This window comes from Vanessa cardui, chromosome 10, assembly GCF_905220365.1.
Source record: "Vanessa cardui chromosome 10, ilVanCard2.1, whole genome shotgun sequence".
Taxonomy (NCBI): Eukaryota; Metazoa; Arthropoda; class Insecta; order Lepidoptera; family Nymphalidae; genus Vanessa; species Vanessa cardui.
Window position 1 is genome coordinate 14,752,034 of NC_061132.1, and position 25,141 is coordinate 14,777,174.

Below are 25,141 nucleotides of genomic sequence, written 5' to 3' on the forward strand. Positions count from 1 at the left end.
TATTTCATGTCTATAATTATTATGTTAACCTACCTTTTCACGTTAGCGTTTTTAATAAAATACGCCATAATATTACCATTAATCCCACAAAGTTTATGCCTTTGATATTAATTAAAAATACAATAATTAATTAAGGCTAATTCATAGACTCGATTTTTTACATTTGATTCATAAGGCAAAAATATTTTTATTAGATATACAAGTCTTGCCACAAGATTACAAATCAATAACGTATTTTAAAACTTAATTTTAAAAAATGAAATCTAAACAACTTCTGAACATTTCATAACAAATGTCTTAGTCTTATATTATATTTCTTTGCTCACCAAGAAAACAATTACAAATACAATTTATTACATTTTAACAAAATGTTAAATAGTTGATACAGTAGACGGCGTTATCACGATTACTTTTTAACTTCGAAACTTCTGTGGTTTTGACAATTTTTTTCGATACAATTAAATATTAATACCATGTACTAAACAAAACGAAACAACTAAATAATTAAAAATATCTACTTTTGACAAAAATATAGTTTTATCACAAAAATATTTTAATGGCATCTTAGAGTTTTACACTTATACACTTATTTTACATTATAATGTAGTGTTCATTTACTGTTATCATCCTTATTTCTATTTTAGGTATTTATGTTTGATGTGTTACATACATATACTAAAAGAAAAATAAATCTTAATACAATAAAACTTAAAAAGTTCGTATATTGAAATGAACAGTTCTTAATTCTATACTGTAACTCTGTTTAAATAAATTTGTACTGGGATTATTTAAAAATAAAATTATTAATAAAAGTTTTGCAAAACTGATTAGTGATGGTTTGAAAATCTGTTGGAAAATATTCATATCTTTCCACAAGCATCGACCATTGAAATAGTAAATATTACTTATAATGTAATTCGCTATCAAACGTAGGAACTAAGATATTAGGTCTCCTGTGCCTGTAATTCCACTGGCTCACTCACCCTTACACCGCGATTCAAATTGATGATTAGCGACGGAATTAATTATTATAAGTGGGCGACAACCGAAACCAGTCATATCAAATATATTTACAATTATTATAATTGTAGTCCAACAAGATTACGTAATAATTGAATCAGAATATTTATCTCTTAGATTAACACTATCTTGTAGTTCTACATGGATGCTATGAAGTATATAGCAGCTGTAATACCTTCTGAGCCGGAATTTCGACCATGAGGTAGAGCGGCAGAGACGTGACGTACGTCATGACTATTGAAGTGAAGATATGTCCGCCCTGAAACAAATAATTAACTTTACGAGATGGCCTAGCGGTTAGAGCGCATACATTTTAACCGATGCAAGGGTTCAAACCCAGACAACCTGATTTTTCATGTGTTTAATTTATGTTTAATAATTCATCTCGTGCTCGGCGGTGAAGGAAAACATCGTGAGGAAACCTGCATGTGTCTAATTTCAACGAAATTCTGCTACATGTGCATTCCACCAGCCTGGAATATGTCCCAGCAGTGGGAATTTTACAGTCTATTTATGGTTGTTGCCACATATGAATCCACCAAATCCGCATTGGAGTAGCTTAGTGGAATATGCTCCAAACCTTCTCCTCAAAAATAAGGAGACTTAGCCCAGCCTTAGGGAAATTGGCACGCTACTGTTGTTGTTGTTGGTGGTTACTTGAGGCTTGCAGCCCACCAAGCTGCTACTACAGTCTTTTGTAGCGCATGTGGCTCAATTACATTATATGCATGCAGTTACTCACGATATAGTCTGACATTTGTAGTGATATTTATATTTAAAAATAAATAGAGAAGCATAATCGTAAATAATGCAAGACTGAATATTGATATTATGAACACTATTGACACATTTAGTGCTTATATGTTTTTAGTAAATAAAATAATTATTCGTAATTTACAACGCATTTTATTCCATATATATATTTGTAATGACATAACAAATAATACGTTGCTAAGGAACTAGATTCTATATTCTAAAGGATATGAAAAGTGCTAATATTCTTCAAAAATAAATTGAGAAAATTCCATTTCAAAGTTTTTTGGCCTTTTTAATCCTACGTGTCATCGACATTTTTATTTATAAATGAATAAATTTTGTACAAACGTTTGTCCAACTATGGCATCAACAAGGTGAAATTACCAAATTTGCACGTATATTGCGAATCTTAGCGAATCACTTTATTTTGACAAATAATGCAAGTGGAACTCGTAAAAATAGTCTGCAGGATTTGTGACGACATCACGTCTGATTATGTATCTTCATAGCAACAATTACAACTATTAGTCTTATAATGCGAATATGAGATTCTCTTGATAATCTTTCTTAGGAGTGAAGGGTACACCAAGAATACTGTATTATTATCATACAGATAAAATGCAGATAAAATTATACAGAGATGTGCAATGGCGGACTCCACGTTCTAGAAGATAGAATTCGTAGATTTAAATCTGTCCTGATTTAAAGCTGTCTCTGTCCCTATATAACTATAAATATATAACTACGCAACAGATTTTGATGCCGTTTTTTTAATAGAGAGACTGATTCGAGAAAAAGGTTTTTGCATATAAATACATGGACAATGTAGTAAAGAAACACTAATAATTTTTGAAGTTTGTAATGTGTCCTTGCGAAGCCGGGTTGGGTTACTAGTTGGGTTTCTCTCTCTCGTATTCAGCAGTGAAAACAATAAGGACAACTGCATTTAACAACGACCAAGGTAAAATAATCAATAGAAAAAGTAGTAAAGAAATTAAATTAGTTTTGGTTACTGAAACATTGATCAATGCCAGAATTGACAACCTGATCTAAATCTTCTGGAGACGTGCGAGAGTTTGACATAAAAGTGCTCGTAGCTCCTCAAATTCTCCTCCTCAAGGTCAGCATCAGCAGTTGTCGCTCAAGCTTATCTTTTTAATACGAGTTTAATTGTTTTGAGTGTTTTAAAGGTGATTTCACTGAAAAATATTTTCGTAGTGTCAATTACTTTTATAAATAAAACATTAATACTTACAATTTCAAATACCGATACACGAGCGAGGTTCGTCTTGATAGCGAGGAATGTCAGGTTGTAGCACCAGTGCACGAGCAGCACGGACAGCGACATTCGGCTAAGGATGTGCCATATCCGCCAGGTCAGCACGTGCCAGTAAAGACCTAGACAAAAGAAGTTAATGTGTTGTGTCTGCTGTTTGGACTAGTTTTATTACATATCAGGGCAATGGACGGCGAGTATTGGTCTACGAGCGATAGTAGTGATTTCTACAAATAAACTAAACTTCAAAATGCTGTTCTGTATTTTGTATTCCCATCTAGCTGAGATGAACAAGTATTTCTCAACTGACGATTGATTTGATTTGATTTTGATTTGATTGGATAACGACAAGTTTTCCTATGCGTCATTATTTTCATTTCGTAATTAGTATTTTTTTTAATAAAATAGATACTCGGACAGTGGCAGATTTACACTTATCACTGTAAGAAGTATTTACTATTCCTTGCAACACCATTGCGCCACCATAATTGAAAACTTAATGTCTTTAATAGCGGTATGTAAGTCTGTAGTAATGATCCCACTAAAAACATTAAATGTAGAAAAATGCCAAGCCTCTCGTCTTTCTTCTCGCCTTCAGTCTTTCCATCATAAAAAGATTTGAGAAGTCATAGAAGCCAAGTCACATTTAAATTATTATGTAGTTATAAATCAAGAGCTGAGATAGGCCCAGTGGTTAGAACGCGTGCATCTTAACCGATGATTCCGGGTTCAAACCCAGGCAAGAACCACTTTATATATGTGCTTAATTTGTGTTATAATTCATCTCGTGCTCGGCGGTGAAGGAAAAAATCGTGAGGAAACCTGCATGTGTCTAATTTCATCGAAATTTTGCTACATGTGCATTCCACCAACCCGCATTGGAACAGCGTGGTGGAATATGTTCCAAGCCTTCTCCTTTATGGAAGAGGAGGCCTTATCTCAGCAGTGGGAAATTTACAGGCTGTTACTTTACTTTACTTTATAAATCAACATCTAGTAATCGTATCAATAGTTTTCTTTATATTATAATTGTAGTGACTAGACCCCTAGATACAATAATAATACATTTCCCTACTATACTGTTGTCGTTATAAAATGTGTTGTGTGGGTTACGTTAGGTTCGGTTAGGGTACCGTGACGCGTTAGTACACACCATCAAGTAATTAAATCTGTCTCATGAAAACATCACCAACCAGCAACAGAGCAGTGGGGTCACTGCCGAGCGGTGGCACATTTACGGACCGACCTTACTTTTATACTTTATGAAAATGTTTTCATTTTCATCCGGGTTCTTTTGTCATAAATATAATCTCATATAGAATTACGCCTTCATAATAAGTATTTTTTTTTAATGAGAACTTTAAATATATTTACTGGTCAAAGTAAGTTATGTGTAATTAAGTCAAGCAGGTACTACAGTTTTATTTATTTGTGTTTACTTTCATACTGACGAGGAATTTATCATGAATCATGTAATTTAAAACAATAAGGGAATTCCATTTTTTAAGTCGTTATACTCAAAGGGTTTTAAAAATAAGTTACGTGAATCACATCTGACGACCTTGGGCCAGGTGCACGCAATCAAACCGCACAGTATTAATGAGTTCGTATAAAATCCTTGGACCCGTGTGGAACTTTTATTACGTGGAAAATACAGAAATTGATCTCGATAATGATTACTAAACGTATCTCCGCTTTTAATGCATTGACAGACACGTGTCTACATAATAATTATGACATTATTGGGTTAACATTATAACAAACTTTACAAATACTTATTTTACTATTTTATTTTTCTAAGATATATTATATATGAGGTATGTTAACGTATTATAACCTATATGCTAACAATTGATAAAATAAACAAGCTAACCAGACGGATTACCAAGACTTTTAACCGGCGTATCTTGATTTGACCACCGCATCAGATCGCTATCATACCAGATATAGCATTTGTAAGCTATATCTATAAACGTGATGTAGTAAGAGAATCAAAGTTTGTTATACTTTCATTTTAACCGATATCCACAAGATAATGAATTATTTAATTTGATCTTTTTTGTATATATGGTCATCTATATCATCGTTGATTGGAAAACAATTTACACGTCTTACGTTAATTTAAGTTATTTAATTTAAATCATGCATTCTGATTCACCTCATACAATGCTGAATCTGACCTTGGTTATAAATATTTTCCTGATCCATTTGTTACACAATGTTATTATTAAATTTAATATTCTACGTAAAATGATTTTGTACAGTTATAGTTACCTACATCAGATATAAATAAATCCATTAAGTTTTAATGTACACATGTGACTAAATACTTAAATTTAAATGGAACCACGGAAAGAATTTCTGAAAGGAGTCTGAGGAAATTTGAAAAAACAAAACATGTTCGGTTTATAAAAGATAAGTGAAGTTGTCAGTCAAAATATTAAAAGCTGTAAGCAGTATACTCACGATCAACTTTTAAAAAGAATCCCAGCATGGCCGTGACCATGATGACGGAGAAGACGGGCCGGTCGACCGCCGTGTAGAGCGTGACCGCGGTCTTCGAGGGCGAGTCCCTCACGAAGTAGCCGCACATGATCCACAGCAGAATACTCGGCACCGACAAGCGGTACAGCACACGGTAGCACTGTCACATCAATTACTATATTAAGTAGCAGATGTCACATTGCCATAGTGATATACATATTCCAAATAAAGTCTTTATCCATATAAATATAATTTCAATATTGGACATCACATACATTTATCTGATCCCAATGTAAGCAGCTAAAGCACTTGTGTTATAGAAAATCAGAAGTAACGACGGTACCACAAACACCCAGACCCAAGACGACACAGAAAACTAATGAACATTTTCTAGATTCGGTTGGAAATGGAACCCGAGACCTCGGAGTGGCGTACCCATGAAAACCGGCGTACATACTAGTCGAAAACAGAGGTCGTCAAATATCATGTTTGCTGCTTGTCAGCACCTGACATCCTAATTTTGTTATTGTAATTCCAAAATTGAATTGATATTGCATAAAAATTTTGTATACATCTATAGAAAAAAAAAAGAAAATTTCATCAGAAGACACTTTAAAGAGTTTTTGCTGCAATAATACCAGTGATCAGATTTTCATCTCAAGCGTCTTTAATCAGTTATCAGTTGTTGAAGCAGGTCGGGAGGATACGTACTTTGTTCTGCTGCAGCTGGTAGCTGGAGGTGGTGACGACGCGGTGCACGAAGGCGAGCAGCAGGCCGAGCAGCGCGGCAGGCAGGCTGCCCCACGCCGCCGCGTACTGCCAGTTGAACGACGGCACTCCGGTGTATTGCGCTCGGATGAGTCTACATACGCACAACAGCTTATTAACCGAAAAAAGCTTGTCTATGGCTTATATTTGATTGATACATGATTAAGAAAATTGTTGGCAAATTGACGATACAAAGGATATTTAAATTACTTCAGTGCCATTGATCTTTGAACCACTTAAAAACACATGACCCATTTGTAAGTATTTTTATTTGAAATATAAAAATTGACTCACTCGGGACGAGCAATGAAGAGAATGGACTTCAGATTCAAGTAGTAGGCCAGGTAGAAGTTGGCGATTACCGCGAGCACGAACAGGGTTGCCAGAATTTTGATCGCGATTGTCGGTCTTCGTGCCAAGAATATCAGTAGCAGAGAGGTTATTACGTAGAGTTGCATGTCAACTGCTAGAAACCTGGCCACAATAAAGTAAGATTAGTGGTTTGCATAATAATAATAACTAATAATAATAAATTTTTATTGTTTGTACACATACAAGAAAAAACTTACATTCAATATAACACAATAAAAAAAAAACGAAATGTGCAACAGGCGGTCTTATCGCTTAAGGACGATTTCTTCCAGAGAACCAGCGTCACATCTTTAAATTTAGTTACATTTTTAATAATGCTTAATGATATTTTATCTATTACTGTTATTAAATAGAGGATATTTACCATGATTTTTAGTTTTAGTTGGTGAACAGGACATTAGTAGATAATGTCGAAATATCGAACTCCACCAACTAAAAATAAAAAACGTGGTAAGCATTCCGTATTTAATAACTGTTGTGATAAAAATAACCATGTTAATTTCAAATCTTCTTTTATCTTATTATATCTTCTTTTATTTTATATTTACTTGGTGGTAGGGCTATGTGCAAGCCCGTCTGGGTAGGTACCACCTACTCATCAGTTATTCTACCGCCAAATAACAGTACTCAGTATTGTTGTGTTCCGGTTTGAAGGGTGAGTGAGCCAGTGTAACAAGGGACATAACAACTTAGTTCCCAAGGTTGATGGCACATTGACGATGTAAGGAACAGTTAATATTTCTTACAGCGTCATTGTCTATGGGTGATGGTGACCACTTACCAACAGGTGGCCCATCTGCTCGTCCACCAACCTATACCATAAAAAAAAAAAACTATTCTTTGCGGTTACGCTTCTCTTTATTCCAATTGATACACTAATAATTTCGACGGGATACCAAAATCTTTTCTGTGTATTGGCAATTACATTGTACTATAGTATTGGTTCTTTCGATTTGACTTTTAAATGTCGCGATCTTTATATTATGAAAACTGGCGCTAAATATATAGGTATATGCGATATTTTTAACTCAGACTGTATTTATTCTTGGATTAAAGACGACCGCGCGATACATTAAGCGGATATCAAAATGATACAAATAATATAAGCCTGCAGCTTGTATCCCTTTATTATCATGCATTGTAAGTATTTAATTGTACATAATATAAACTTGAAGTTGTATGTCATATGAAAAAAACGAATAACTAATGAGTTCCTGGCTTATGGTTCTCGGTAACATACATACGACATACACATCTTATTAATTCATGTAAAATATTTTCTTTGTAAAGCACGAAATTATTTATATACTAAAATAAAACTGCGTTAAATGTATAGAACCTGCTTTCACATGTATGAGATACAGATCTTGTATGGAGATCGAATAATTGATAACAGTTACTAGTAAAAGAAGAATAAATACCTTAAGCTGATATAAGTCTGTAACTCACCAAGTCTGTATCAGGCACCTGTCGTCAGGGCTGACGAGGTTGTTGATGAAGAGCACGTGCGTCCACCACTTGCGTCGGCAGCGAGCGGTCTCCGCCTCCACGAGCGAGGACCACAGCGGACCGTCGCTCGAGAAGCGCCACCACGTGGCACACAGACCGATCACGAACATGTTCAGTGGCATAATCCTGGGAACGAAGATATCTTTGAAATGCGAGCAGTTCAGAGGAATATGATTGTGTATTCTACTTTTTTATATTAACAAAAGAGATGATCTTTAGATTGGTGTATAGATGGAATCGAGATGACTTATTAGGCACTACACGGTGACTGTAACCAAAGTTAATAGCATAGCAATAAATAATCGTCGATCACCGACCGGTAGAAATTATCTTTTACATTCTATATGGCATCTCGGGGAGGACAGTGAAGCTGATACATTTAGACGCTAGTATATGGTATAATGTGCAAAATTACTCTTTCTGGAAATAAGGTCGGGAGGTGCCAACAGGTAGAACGAGATTTACAAACGTCTTACTTTTAACTTTTATTTTGCGACACTGTAAATTGTAACATATTTGTATTTATTTGTATGTCTGACGAATAAATATAAGTAAAGATCAAATATAAAATAAGTAAAATAAATATAAAATAAGTAAAGACTGAAAGCACAAAAAGTACAAACAAAGCATAACAATATAACATTGCGTATGCAATTGCTGATCTAACATTTTAGTGCGTCCTACCTCACGATCCTGTGCAGTATCATCTGCCACCATATTTGGAAGTTCAGTTTCTTCTTGGGATCGGTATCCAGCGATAACAGCACGTTATAGGCCAGCAGGAAGGACGACAGGATTATGAAGGTCTGGACCACAGTGGTCCCGTTGTACAGGAGCGTTGATAGGGGATGCCTATTTCCCTGTGTAGGTTACATTCTTGTTAATAAATAAAATAAAATAATGTTAGTAAATATATATTCAAACTCGCAAGGACAAGCATAATACATATACTAAAATAATTTAAAAAATAAAATAAAAATGATCTTAATAAATAAAATAAATTGTTTTATTTTCATATATAAAATATATTAAAAAATGATGTTATAATAATTATATATATATATATATATATATATATATATATATATATATATATATATATATATATATATATATAGAATAAAAAAAAACAAAATTGGAATAGTTAAAATATTTATGAGTTATAAAAGTATAAAACTGTCATATAAATGCTTACATTAACATAATTATAATAATGATTTTATATACTGATTTTCCGATATTCAGTCTCAGTAACTTATAGAATAGAAAGTATTTGTAATACATATCGTCAATGGAAAGTACTTAGAAAAAAGCAGAAGGCCCAGAAAAGTAGGTTTGGGAAATGAGGTTTGGTAACTTAACAAAGTATTTTTGGCGCTTTAACCGTTTTTATTACCACTGATGTGTATTTAGCTGCCGTATGTTACCTATTCTAGCTGCCCGTGTCCTCGGCTTTGGGTAGAATAAGAATATACATGGAACGTATATTTCAAAGGACAAGCATCACAAAAATGTGGTTTGATCTCTACATGCGTCCGCGTAACTCCAAAACCAACCGAGAAATGGTTAAGAAACGCGAGATCACACAATACGAACATTAATTTTTATTTATTATACCGAAAGAAGAATATTGATTGGGACATTCATTGCGAATTTTAAATATTTCATACATTGATCCGAATTGCATATAATTGCAGTACAGATCGTGACGGCGAGCTGTAGCTCTACGTCGAAACGCAATTCCGATACATACGAGTGTGACGTACTTATATATCTAATTATGACGGTGCGATCACGCAATACGCTACCTGTTCCAGAAACTGCGGGTTGTGTATGTACGTCATGTGGTGAGCTATGATCGAGTGCGCTAGAATCACTAGAATGAGTGTCATCGCTCTGAAACAAAACAAACTCACTACGTCAATTACAAGAACATGAAAGTTAACAGTCTTAATGAAATAAAAAGCGCAGCGAAAGTAACTCTGTTTTCAACACTACACTTTCACGCCCAAACTATTGAACTGATTATAATGAAATTTGGTGCACAAATAGTCTAGAGCCTGAGAAAGGACATAGGTTACTTTATAATTGGATGTAAAGATTGTATGAGTGTTGTCATTTTTAGAATTAGAAGCATAAAACATTTAATTCATTTTAAACTGTTGATATTCACTTATAAAATATCATACAAACATATCTACTTGGTGGTAGGGCTTTGTGCATGCCCGTCTGGGTAGGTACCACCCATTCATCAGTTATTCTACCGCCAATAACAGTACTCAGTATTTTTCCAGTTTGAAAGGTGTGTGAGCCAGTGTAACTACAGGCACAAGGGACATAACATCTTAGTTCCCAAGGTTGGTAGCACATTGACGATGTAAGTAATAGTTAATATTTCTTACAGCTTCATTGTCTAGGGGTGATGGTGACCACTTACCATCAGGTGGCCCACGCTCGTCCGTCAACTAATAGCATAAAAAAAACCTTTTCTTGACACCCACTAACGAGTGTTTTCGTATTCTACACAAGCAAAGCCGCGGGTAACTGCTAGTAATAGTATTTAGAAAAATCTAGTAAGTTTTATATGTATATGTTGGCTTGATAGTTTTTTTTCAGTTTGGATTTACATTAAATACGGCACGCCTTACTTCATCCCGTGCACGGGCGTGAGCGCGTCGAGCCGGGAGTCCTCCTTGTCGTAGCTCGCCGTCAGCCGCCTCCAGCTACTTATCAGCGACCACGCCATCAGGAAGCGGTTTGCTATGAAAATTAAACAATAATAATAAATTATTATTAGAGATAAAGATAACTTAATATAGTTTTTCAATCTTTAACTGGTCTGGAATAACAACGAAATAATGAAAATAATTTCATGTATGAAACGCACTCGTCAAAATTAAATTTTTAATATTTAACCTAATTTGCAAGAGTATCGAAAAATATATGTGTGATATAATCAATGTATGTGAACTGATCCGTTCAGTTATAAAGCCAAAAATTTAGCCAATAAAACCTACTTTCTTTTGTTTGATTATTTTTTTAAGTCAGCGTATAGTTTTTATAATATAAAATCGTAGAACGATAAAAATAACTAAACGCGAACTGCATACGACGAAGCCCAAGCCGAGAACCATTAGCGGCGATGCTATCGGTGCAATCGTAATATTATTCGCACTTCCTCGACAGTATGATGTTATAGTCATGATTATTATCATAAAAATAATATTATTTTACATACAAGGGACTTATCTCTTAATATCTACATTAAACTTGTGTGTAGGACTTAGTTCATGTTTGCCTTAGCTGGTATCACAGTCATAACATATACGGCCAAACAACAATACTTAGTATTTTGTTGCGTTTGAATGATTGAATGAGACAAAGTAGCTACAGTTTCGAAGGATATAACGCCTTAGTTCCCGAAATTAGTTGCGCATTAGCCGTGTAGAAATATTACTTCTTACGGCATAATTGTCCATGAGTGGTGGCCTACCGTCATCATCAAGAAACTTAGTATTTATTCTTAAATTAAATACAAAGTTGGATTTATATTTTCTTTTAATTTATAAATTATAATAAACTAGCGACCCGCGCCGGTTTTGCACTGTTATTCTCATATATTGTGCACATGTTATACATATAAACCTTCATCTTAAATCAATGTATCTATTTTCAAAAGAACCGCATCATAATCCGGAGTGTAATTTAAAAGATCTAAGCAGACATAGGGACAGCCATGCGGTAAGCGACTTTGTTTTATACTATGTAGTGATGATGAAGTGTTTACTTATGTATTTTTAGTAATGGAGGAGCTAATCATTCCACTCAAGCGTTTTCACAATGTAAATATGGACTCAAACTTAAATATATTTGTTTAATTGGGAGAGGAAAAAAAAATGCTATTTGTTCCATTTGCTGTCGAAACACTTGGCCCTTGGAGTAGTGGTGCAAAAAGCTTCATCAAAAGTATAACACCTCGCCTCATTGCCTCCACTGGTGACAGGAGGGCTGGTTCGTTTTTTGCCCAGAGGATCGGAATTGCGATACAACGGGGAAATGCTGTTGGCATTCTTGCCACCATTCCACGCGGTCAAGATTTATACAGCAACTAGTTTTAGTTCATATTTGTATATATTTAAGCATTTAATGTTACTAATTCTTATGTTAATTAATTATAATTTGCATTATATTTATCATTATAATCAATGAAGATACCAATCCTCATACTTCAGTTGCGTGCTCTTGGATTAATAACAATAAATTGACAATAAAATACAACCGCATTATGCTAATAATTACTCTACAGATGTTGTAAGCCTGACGTAACAAATAAAAACGACAAATAAATAATTAAACATCAGTACATTGTATTCATTTCATTGTCTGTTTCATTGTTATTACGTTTTTTTAAAGAAATATCTTGAATATTGCTTTTGATTCAAATGTATTGAATAATATTTTTTTTTAACATTTTTTTTATATAATTAAAGTATAAATATCATTTTCATTTTCATAAATGTATGGTTCAATTAAATTTATTCAAGTCACGAATTCCAACGTAAGTTAAAGATCTCGTTCAAATGTATTGCATTTCCGTGTTGTCGCGCGTCGGCTGACGCAGATGCCACTCAGAACCCGAACATAACCTACTTCATAAAAGTGAACATTGTGATCAATCCTTCTATGTCTGACCTAATTAAGTTAATCGTGTATCTATATCAGATGTAAAAAATACATATTATATTTTTAGGGAATTATTTTTAAAGCTTATAAAACTATATCTTGACATTTATTAAATGTAATAAAAAATAAGTTCGTGTGTTTTTCCAGAACACATTATTTCAGACCGCGACTAACTTCTTCTCTCTAATCTTTTATATACACCCTTAATGCACTGAATGTGTTAAATAGTAATTAAATTTGAGAAGGAAATTTGCCAATATCGTAGTACTTTATAACAATACTCTATGATGTCCAATAAATATATTGGACATCATAGAGCAGAATACAGAAGATTCAAATTTCTAAACTCTATTTTTATCATTGTTAGTGATTGTTCTTTAAGTGTTGTGCGATAATGATTTTACTTATAAATATAAAAATACAAACTAACACTTACGTTTCTCATCCGAGCTACGAAATAGTTCATATGCTGTCCCAACTAAGTTGGCTATTAGTATTAGGCCAGCGACACACGCGAATATGAGATCATATACATCTAGAGGCATTGTAGGCGGACTGGCGCTGGTCTTGCAGTTGTCCAAGCTGAGGAGTTTCGCGTCCAGCTTGTACTTGGTTTTCGTGAGGTTGTGGACGCACTCCTCGAATACGTCGGGGAGGTATTCGCCAGAGATGTGAGCGCACGTCGTGTTGACGCAGTAGCCGCGGTGGACGACTGAGTGGTTGAACTTGTGCTTGTCTTCAGAGACAGTCTGTAAGATTAATCCTTTCTTAATATTAAAGGACCACGCGAGCGTACAGGCTAATTGTTTCACTTTTGTTTTTCCTTTACCTTGCCTTTTAAGTACCTTTCATTACACCGTAAATGGCGACATCACGCACGAGATCTGGGATGCTGTGGATAACCCTACATATCGGACCAGAGTACCAAGTATAATAATTACAGATTCGCGATGATGAATACATACACCTTCCGTAAATTTCTAATGTTCGACTTAACGGGGTACGCGTTGAAGATAGATCATTAACATATTTTGTTAAAGTTTGAACTAAAAGATAATATCACTATCAAGTTCTCTATAATATATCAAACTAGTTTTCTATCGGAAGTGGAAATATTCTCTATTTATTTTAATGAATAGGATTCATCAAGTTGAAAATTATACCGAAATCAAAAGCAGCTTCGCCTTAAGAACGAAAAAAGACCGGATGCTAAAAGATGGAACGTTGTCGCCATCGCCCCACCACAAAAATCTTCTTACTATCCATAAAGTAGACAATAGTGGCACAATAACCAAAAGTCAGATGTGACTCACGGACAGGCGAAGGCGGGATGGTCTCCGACAAGACTATTATTGACGACCTCTGCGGTCGAGTGGTGTGTACACCGGTCTTTATGGGTACGCCGCTATGAGGTCCTGGGTTCGATTCCAAGCCGAGTCAGTACAGATTATCATTCGTTTTTTATACTATATGTTCCAAACCCTCTCCTTAATGGAAGAGGAGGCCTTATCTCAGCAGTGGGAAATGTACAGGCTGTTACTTTACTTTACTTTACTTTACTTTTTATACTGTCTTGGGTCTGAGTGTTTGTGGTACCATCGTTACTTCTGATTTTCCATAACACAAGTGCTCTAGCTACTTACATTGGGATCAGAGTAATGTATGTGACGTTGTCTAAGACGGGCCAATACGTGTGTTTTATATGCATTTATTCATAGTTTTATATTTACGTCAACAGTGTTTTTTTAATGCGTCATTGAACTTTATTAGCGTAGATCAGTTGTCGAAAAAATAAAACAAAAACAAGTTATGTTATTTTAGGATATTAGGATAAAAAAGCGTCATTGGACCTATGTTTCCATAACTATCACGTTTGCTATTTTTAATATCGATTTTAATAAAATAACATAAGTTCTTTATAAAATATAAGGTCAAGAACCTTCTATTGATGTCAACATGTTTCGACTCAGTGTGTTATAATTATTTAAAGTAAATAAATTATAATAGAAGTTTTTTATCATTATAATTTATTGACAATCGACTTAGTTGTTATCTATGTATATCTAAGTTATGGGAGTCTTGCAAATTAAACAAAATATACTCTAACTCTACTTTTAGGTAGTCATTTCAAAACAATATAAATTATAAATAAAATATGTGTACTATAAATGAAGTAATCAATGACAGTATAAATTACTGTTATTATTTTTCTCTCCAATCCGTAATGAATACCAATTCAAAGTCTAGGTTGTTTATGTAATTCTCTTATTATTGGAATATAATAACAACAGCCAGTAAATTTCCCACTGCCGGGCTAAAGTCTCTTCTACCTTTGAAAAGAAGGTTTGGAACATATTCCACCACACTGTTGGTGGAATACACATGTTGCTGAATTTTTATGAAATTAGACACATGCAGGTTTCCTCGCGATGTTTTTTTTTCACCGCCGAGCACGAGATGAATGATGAAACACAAACTAAGCACATGAATATTCAGTGGTGCTTGCCTGGGTTTGAAACAGCAATCATCGGGTAAGATGCACGCGTTCTAACCACTGGGCCATCTCGTTTATAAGATATGTTCTAATACGACCTGTATCATGTTGAGGAGACGGCTGTACTTCTGCGAGGAGAGATGGAAGGAGCCGACGCAGAAGGCACCGCGCGAGGCCTGGCACTCGTCGTAGTCGTCCAGCTCGAAGAGCCGCGGCATGGAGTAGTATTGCTCATCTGCAAATAATAAACCAGAATTTAATATATTCAAGTGGAGACTTTCTTAGCACTTTGATATCGACATTATACCCCTTTATATGTATTAATTTGGCGCAGTATATTCGGACGCATTATAAACTAATTATGTATTATAGATTATTTTCATTATAAATAAACGACGCCACTATTAAAATTACACAAGAACGTTTTACAAAACGGAATTAAATAAGTAATAACTAGAGCTAAATTTAAAATAGCTAGGAACGATATTATGACCCTTGTGTCTGTAGCTACACGCCTGTGGGCTTACGCGCCTTATAAACCGCAATAACAAACTAACGTAATGGCTTGTTATCCAGGCGGGCTTGGAAAAAGCCCTACTTAACTGATCATTATCCACCACGATATGAATATGTCAGTTTTGCAGGTGTCTGTGTGAATAGGGAGTAAACAGCGCACGAGAGGTTGCGCGGCTTAGGTGGGAACAAAGATCTAGTGTATTGAGCAGGAAGCTGCCTCTTGTCATGTCGCTACTCAAAATATGCTGACAGAAAAACGGCATTCGAACCTATGACACTATGGTTGGCAACTTCTGCTTATTATGTAATACTATCATTGTGCCGAATTACATTCAAACGTTAGCTGATGATGATGAAAATATAATTAACTATTATTATAAAATTGATAAATATTTTATCAATTAGGGATTTTATGTTTTACGGAATAAGCTCTAAGCTTTATTTTCAAATGGAGAGCTCCAGAATATTCATAGGCTTACAACGAAATCATCACTATCATCATCATTTCCTTTTTAAAAAACGTACAAACTACTGATGTATTTATTATTGTTGATATATTAATAGTGGAAAAGAGGTAGCAACCATTGTTGACCCTTGAGGAGAAGGTTTGGAGCTCCAACTCGAGCCAATCCAATGCGCGCCGGAGATCACATGTAATAGAGCAGGATTTAGCAAACAGTGCAAGTTAGCTCACGATGATTTTCTCCACGAGGTTAATTATGCGCCGTATTACTCAGTGATACGAGATCAATTAATTAAAATTGCTCTTTATCTGTTGCAATTAAATACTAAAATAAAATACATACAAATTAAATAAGAAATATACTTTTTTCATCTTTATTTAACCACACCAAAACATATATTATAATGAATTCTTATTTATTTATAAACTCAACATATATTTTATATTATTTCATCGTAGTATAATTATAAAAAGCATTATCTTTTCTTTTTAATGAGTCGTTTAGCGACTTATGAATTTAATGTCTCGTGTTTAAAAGCAAGTACACGAATTTCACACTCACACAACCGGAACGCTGCAACGCGCAGTTTACAAGAATAAGACACAAATGGGTTATACCCAGAAGATCTTCCACAAAGCCTTTACAGTCATTATAAATATTTATTGTATTAATGAAATGCATTTACATTTGCTTTACATTTATTTTATTCAAGTAGGTCCTTACAAGCACTTCAGAATGGTTTAATAATGCCTTACAAATTATTTTAATTTCTATATTAATTATTTATAACACTGCAAACAAGTGACGTCATTGATTTTCCAATTAAGGTTTTTGTAATCGGAAAAGTTCACGTTGCACAATCGTGTCTTTAGTTTTCGATTTATTTATCACTTTACATTGTGTAACATTAGTTTAGAACGCCAAATAATATTCGATTCAAGTGAGTGTCGAAGTGGTTTAGGAAATTAAACGAAAATTGATTGTGATAGAGTGGCTGATAGTGCTTTTTGCCTATGGCTGTCAGGTTGATAACATCCAGATATTATACTCGTCATATATTCTACCCCCAAATAGCAATACGTAGCACTTTGAATGTTGAGTGAGCCAGTGTAACAATGAGGTCCAAGGGACTCCCGTGAATGATGGCAGATTGGCGATGTATGGTTAATATTATTATGTTTTTCTAGCTCCTTTCGACCATCATGTCCATTTACCTGTCCGCTAACCCATATTATAATTAAACTTATTTATCAGCTGATCAATTAATATTTTATATATGCCAGGCGTTCAAGGAAATATAGAAATAAAAGCACGCACCCGCGACGCTACTAAAGAAATAATTTCTCCGAATTTCATGTGCCGATTCTTTGCAGGTCTTTGATAGAACTTTCAGAACTAATTATAGAAATTGAACAAATGGTCATTTCGGAGCGTCAAGTCAATATGGGAGTTACATGCTTTTTATGCACGAAGATTGATTGGATATTGATTTAATGTAACTTATAAATACAATCGTTGTTTTTCCCACGCAGAATGAACTTCCTACAAAGATGTCGAAACAAAGAACGCAATCATCACGGTAATTATTTCGAACGATAATTGAATAACTGCAACTGTTGATAAATCTTACATATAAAAAAACCCAAATATGCGTCTTTATTGATTCTACTTAACTTTCCGATAGAATCGTTGAAATTGTAAACTAAATACTAATACGATTGCACGTTAGGTACATATGGTATAAATAAAGTAGTCGGTTGCTGTTTTGAGTTGTATTTTGTTTGAAATTATCAAGATCAAATTTATGGATTACTGATCTATAATAATAAAAAAACTACTACTGTATTATACATCGCAGTAATCTACTATATCTAAAGTTAAATTTCTAATGAATAAGTTCGTATTTCTCTTTATCTATTGACTTTTCGCATTACGTTAAGGATTATATTTCTTATTAAATAATATGTTATTTATTTATACCAAAGCCGTCTATTATTACATTATAATAATGAATATACAATATGTATATTATACAAATTAAATTAATTATTTCATTATATTAAATTATATAATATGGTTATATTTTTGAACTGCCTTAAAGTTTCATGTTCCGTGGTCAATTTTTGTGTTATTTTCTTTATATATAAAATCTTTTTTTGCATTTGTGTGTTAATTTATCTAAAGAGTCTATCAGTGCTCATAATATTATTGTTATTGACGTGTTAGTGCCGAGATTTAATTAAGACCACCGATTAATTGTCTTAGTTTAAATAACTACAAAACTTTGAAATTATCGAAACTATGTAGTATTTTGACCCGTTACAAAATGTAATTTTGTACTGTTTGGATAAGTATATCGAATTGAATAAAGTTATTTGAATTTATATTAGTTTAACAAAGGTTTCATTTTTCGCAAATCCTGTAATTTATCAAATCAATTATTTTATGAGTAATAATAATAATTTTGTTTATTCTTTACCGAATATAAATGAAAATACCATTATTTATAATTTGCATTTCACGGTATTACCAAGTTTATTCATTTGAATGTGCAATTGGTGGTATGTGGTGATGGTATGGTAAAGGGTGATGTTACCTGTGATCCCTGTAACTGCCACCAGCACACACAGTAAACACAACGGTCGTAACACCATCACGCCGGCACTGACCACCGTCACGGACTGATTACTGGACACAAGTGATAATATGATTGTGTTCAAGTTATAACGTGCCCATGATACAGTTGCGGTCCTTTATTGGGGTTCCGTGAACACGACGACGAAACCGAACTTGACAATATCGCAGCCCTCTATTTGAAACTGAAACACAAACACAGTTGACCACGTCAGGAAGTTATCGCACAATTAAACAAATTTAATATGTGGTTGATAGGATATTTAATATATAAATAATATTAAAATATAGTTAAGAAAAAATACGGAAATCAAACACTATCTTTGACAATACGAAGCCTAACATTAAAAAAAAACAATGAATTCAGGGACTTATTTGTAGTGTCTAAATTCCAATGAGAAAAAATAGTAAGGAACCCTCCTCGCGCGTCGCTCTTGAATGGCCGGCTTTTGAGATTAACGTAGATCTTCGCGATCTTTCGAATCAATCGCTTGGTTTTTGCGTGACTCAACTGAACGTAAGTTCAGACGTTGAATTTGTACATAATTTAAAAAAAAATTAAATACTTTAAATGAATACAACTCTTACTAAAATTAATATTAGGGGTTTCATTAAATGTTTTCAATTATAGCCACTTAGCTCAACTAATTACACAAAAAACTGCATTTGAAGTTTTTTTTTAACGTGACAATACTTGATTATGGTGGTATGTTGAAAATTGGATACTTACGTCTTTCGAGGGATAGCGGAAAATATTGGTCTGCTCGCAACCACGTCGGGCCGGATTCTGGCGAAGCGTCGGGAAAATATAAACCAAGCCTGGTCATAACATCAAACAATATATAAAAATAATATGGTTATTTGACCAACCATGGCAATAACCTATTGAAGAGCAAAACAAAAACCATCTTCGTCACAGAATTTCAGAAATGCCGGTGACCAGGGCCAGGACTCGCCGCGTTACTGATACACTGTACGTTCCTACAAGTGTAATTGTGAATGGCAACATTATTTTTAAAATACTCGTTCTACAATGGAATTGTATTTTAACTTCTTTTTATTTTATTTTACTATATTAAGATCTTTCTGAACAGAATCCTTAATGATTGCCTTTGTACTTCGTGGACGTATCAGAATCAACTAAACGAGTTCGCTCAAAGTGTTACGAATCGTTTTCCGGTATCGTTTTGCCTTAGTTTATCAACTAGTTGTATATTTTTTTCAATTCAGAAAATAAAATAAATATTGGACCACATCACATACATTACTCTGATCCCAATGTAAGTAGCTAAAGTATATGTGGTATGGAAAATCAGAAGTAACAACGGTACAACAGACACTATGTTTTCTATGTTGTCTTGGGTCCAGACGCAAAACCAAAACCAATTAACTTTTTCTACATCGACTCAGCCGGGAATCAAAACGGGGATCTAGTACTGACGAACCCATCAAAACCGGTGTACACACTTCGACCACGGAGGTCGTCGAAACATACAATTGCCTTATCGTTGCTCCTAATTTTATTTCTTGTTGTTACCTAACGTTGTTGTGGTCAACAGGCCCGGCAGAATAATATCATGGGCACTTTCAGCGGGGTGTTGGCTTTCGTTCAGCTGTATCGAGAATTCAGATCAGCCCCAAGTATGATGAGGTGGAGGTGATCTGTCATCGAGAAGCATCTTTCCTGATTTTATTTTAATATAAAAAAGTTATTATTTGTTTTTTAAATTTACATACTTAATAGTTTGTTCAATTAAATAACTTTGAGTATTTGCATTATGTTAAATAAGAAATAGCTGTAATAACATTAATTAAATCGTTAGATGTATAGAGAGGTCTACAATAAGTATTGCAGTTTTTGTTATTATTGATTATAATAATAACTCCGTAATCGTTGTTTTCATGGCGTTGAAATTAATCGCGAGTGGAAAATATCATTAAGATTCCATTAAAATGACGAGCGCATTATTATTTATTACAGTGATTGCTATCCGGGTGCGAGCGGTAATTATCGATACACTCGTATTATTTTGGGAAAACGATCCTATGGTACGGGCGATTGCATTCGAAACATCGATTTCGAACCACTATTCCATTCAGCGTTAGTAACTACTTTAGCAAATATACCGTGTCTTGTTTAGAAAGATAGTTTGGCAAGTTCTCTTAATTATTGTTATTATAAATGCTGATCAACTTCGCGGACCACGTACAAAGAAGTAATCAGTTTGTCTGGCTATCTATAAATATTGTGTGTGTATTGGCGATCCAATCTCCCTCTGTTACTCATAGACTACACGCTTTTAGTATGCATGTTAATCTTGTTCGATTCACTTCGAATCTCACTCGAAAACATTTTACATGTCAATCGATTTACGGCGATACGCCATTTTAATTTGTGTAACCAATAAATTTTATAATTATTATGATCATATATGTATTTTTTAGTATTCGTATATTTTGTAATATATCCATAAAAAGTTTACATATTAAGGCAGATTTTGCAAAACGAGATCAATCATTTCGAACAAAGTGATCGCAACCTTGAACAAACCAAATGCGACAACATTGGGCGGAGAGGTGCCTAATAAAGAAGATTTCGCGGTCACTGCAAGCAGATGCAACCGTGACCACGTGACCACGAACACTGCAAAGTACTCGAAACGTCGGGATGTTTAAAAATAATTAATATACGCGATTCATCCGTTATAATTAGTTTTATTTAAACAGATGCAACCGCCTCGCCAAATCTGCCTCGCGAAGTCAGTCACGAGGATACAATGATCATGATTTGGAGAAAAAAAAATGGCGTATCTTACATGACATATGAAATATATATATATTTTTTTGTTTAAATTCGTCATTGTACTGTTTTTACCTCTGGTCTCAATTTTAAACTTTGTAGATGTATATATTTTTTCACAAATTAACTTTAAATAGCCTTGTTCTTAGAGATTACTAATATTTATCCCGTCGGCGTTATGACACATATTTTAAAGACAAATCTGTTGTTAAGTCTACAAATGTGAATTTGAATCAAAATAAGGCGACGCTGTTTTAGGAGAAAATATTTAACATAAGTTTTTGGCGATGATGAAATTTAGACGAGGTCACATTAATTACAACGCCGTCGTTAGTGGCCGTGTCACGGCTATCAGTAAAAGTTTAATGATTATATTTATTATTACATATTTTCCACATTATTAGTTACCACGCATTCAATTTTTCACGATCATTACTCATAGGAATTCATAATAAATGTGCGCTCTTGGCTTATGCGTCTGTATGTTTTATAATTTAATTTAAAAACGAGGACAAAATATTCTAAATCCTAAATAAATAACGTATTTCTTGATCACGTCGTCAGCATTAAAACTAATTTATATTAAGTTATATTTAAGTTTTTCATTTTCTCTTTGTTATTAGGAAAATAAATATGTATTATAATTTTTGAAGTTTTTCAGTTGGTTTTTTATTTACAAACCGGTCAGGTACCCAGTGATAACTGATACAAATAAGCAGCCAAGTGCGAGTCGGACTCGCCCATAAAGGATTCCGTAGCAGCATGTAACAAGGTGTATGTTTATGAATATATTATATGTGTTTGAGTTGATTGAATGAAAGGTTAATTGCGGTTTTCGATTTATGATGTATAAATAAAAAAACGACTCACTAGATCTCGTTCAAACCAATTTTCTGCAGAAGTTTGCATGGTACTGGACATCATGTATTTTCTTTAGTTTATCATTTCCTCATTTTAGAAGTTACATTTTAACACTTTGGAAGTGACTCTCGTGTAATATATATTTTTTTGTCTATTTAAATGAAAAATTCTTAATGCGGTTCACAGAATTTATCTATTGACTACGTTACAACAGTATAGTTCTTATAGTTTCGAAAAAGTGGCTGTGAAATACGGACGGACGTACGGATAGACAGTCAGACATGACGATTCTACGGAGATTCCTTTTTTACCATTTGTCTTCGGAACCCGAAATTGGAGAGAAATGACTAAAAAAGCAGAATTACCAACAAACATCAAAAACCAAAATTAAAGTCTTTAATAAAAAAAATTAAGACGAAAACTTAAAATAATATTTAAATTAAACCTGCACATATAGGATAGTCTATCCTCATCGTCAGGGTCCTCAGGGCCGTAGTTTGTACGACTGTCGACTACCCCTCACATTACCAATCGCGATATATCAAATCCTTCTCCAAATTTCATATAATGAGATGAAATTAATAAAAATGAGTAACTACAGTAACACTTTTATGATACTGCAACTATTTTTGTAATTTAAATTTTACAACATTATTAATAAACTCATGTAAAAATGAGCAATAATGCTAAATCCTTAGGTTTGTCTGTCGGCCGTATTCGCTTGTGAAACATGATAATCATTTTGAACACTGAATAACATTTGATCAATGCCAAAGATAATTGTAATAAATCCACATTTTTGCATGCACATGTTTAAATAAATGTATTAAGATTTTATCGAAAAAGTGAATTATAGGAATAAGTTACATTTAAGACGGATTATTTTCAAAAGAGCGCAGGTTTGACACCGAGCTAACGTCGAGATAACGTCAGTGAGTGCTTGCTGAAGGACATCTCCTGAGAAACTTCCATGTTCGGAAGTGGTGGGGAATTCCGTCAACGTGATACCAAGAAACTGGGCCGAGCTTAAGGTGATCGCACACCGAGCCACGACCACAACTGACTATTTTCTTCGTAAAGTTATCTTTAAAATGTTCATTTTGTCTGTGTGATAATTATTTATTCAACTATATATGTATATACTATACCGAGTGAGCCTATTCGTGTAATATTGTTGAATGGATAAGTGTATCAGTCATGAGATAAAAATAGACGTATGTTGAGTACATTTTAAAAGATTTATTTAATTATTATTAGCGTTCAGTCTGCAGAGTATAGAATCCGACGCGACAGGAAACGACATAAAAATAATGAAGTATTACTTATTTCTACAAAAATTGATTACTTGAGCAAGTTACGTTATATGTTGATATAGCAACTTAATTAGTATTGTAGGCCATTGTTCAATCGAAATCAAAATATTCTTTATTCGAGTGGACTCTTGAATGGTCACTTTTGAACACTTTTTAACACTTTTGAATGGTCATGATTACAACTGTGTTTTCAGAGCATAGATACCCTGATGTGGTGAAATCCTGAGGGCCCAAATGAATGCTATAAAATGACTATACATTATTTACTAGATTAGAGTACAATGATCAATACCTTGTTAAAGATATAAATATTCACATAATTTTTTTGTATCTTTTAAATACTTGGTCTATTTTTGCTTAAGTGGGCGTGAAGGAACCCGAAATAAATGAACTATTCTTATATCAGGACAAGCACGGGCAAGTCTTCACTTGCTCGCTATTGGTAAATAATCTCGTGCTCGGCGGTGAAGGTAAACCTCGTAAGGATGTGCGAGTCGGGTAAACGTCTACGAGGCGTAATTCCACAAATGCCATTCAAGCCGCATGGCAGCGTAATCAGCAAGCCTTCACCTTTACTGAGAGCCGGACTTCACATACAAGAGGTCTTTCACCAGAACAATTGATCTTATAGCTGTTATCAAAATAAATAATAAAGTATAACATTTAATGCAATGAAGCTACAATTCATTATAAATCTATACGGGAATTGGAGATATTGCTTATTAAAATGATTATATTTTTTTATATAATAACACCGTTTTCCTCCTCGGTTTTTCAAATGATACTCTTTGTTTTTTGTCGCTTGAGTGCTATCGAGGAGCGTGTTATCATTAAAAAACATTTGGAAACGAGAGTAGGCTTTTATTGAAATATGTAAAACGATCCCTAAACTTTCAATAATGATTTTTGTCGAACTTCGACAATTCAAAAGAACACTGTACTTTATGTAAGGAGGCTTATAGCAATTTACACCGACAACTTTAGGAGCTTAGATGTTGACCTACCAAAGTGTAAGCCTGTTCCGGGCATGCGTTCATGAGCCATGTTTAAGGTTTGCAAAATAAACATTTAAACCTATAAGTACTGGTAAAGTAAGTTGTAAACACTGTAATTTAATGCATAGTTGTAATGACACGATGGTGGTAAGAACATTAACCGAAGACAGCGTGTCCGCCCGGCCCTGGGGTGGGC

The 25,141-nt window shown here is 34.0% G+C and overlaps 1 protein-coding gene across 1 annotated transcript; it reads right to left on the reverse strand.

Annotated features, from left to right (window-relative positions):
• Positions 1-509: 509 nt before the first annotated feature.
• On the reverse strand, positions 510-19,048 carry LOC124532679 (O-acyltransferase like protein-like). The gene is made up of 12 exons (XM_047107702.1): positions 18,939-19,048; positions 15,461-15,597; positions 13,305-13,617; positions 10,834-10,945; positions 9,994-10,081; positions 8,870-9,045; positions 8,126-8,311; positions 6,599-6,778; positions 6,248-6,398; positions 5,519-5,696; positions 3,032-3,174; positions 510-1,279 (listed from the first exon to the last, which is right to left on the reverse strand). Exons 1-12 carry the CDS (start codon positions 18,994-18,996, stop codon positions 1,169-1,171), a joined length of 1,833 nt encoding a protein of 610 aa, XP_046963658.1. The 5' UTR covers positions 18,997-19,048; the 3' UTR covers positions 510-1,168.
• Between the last annotated feature and the right edge of the window lie 6,093 nt (positions 19,049-25,141).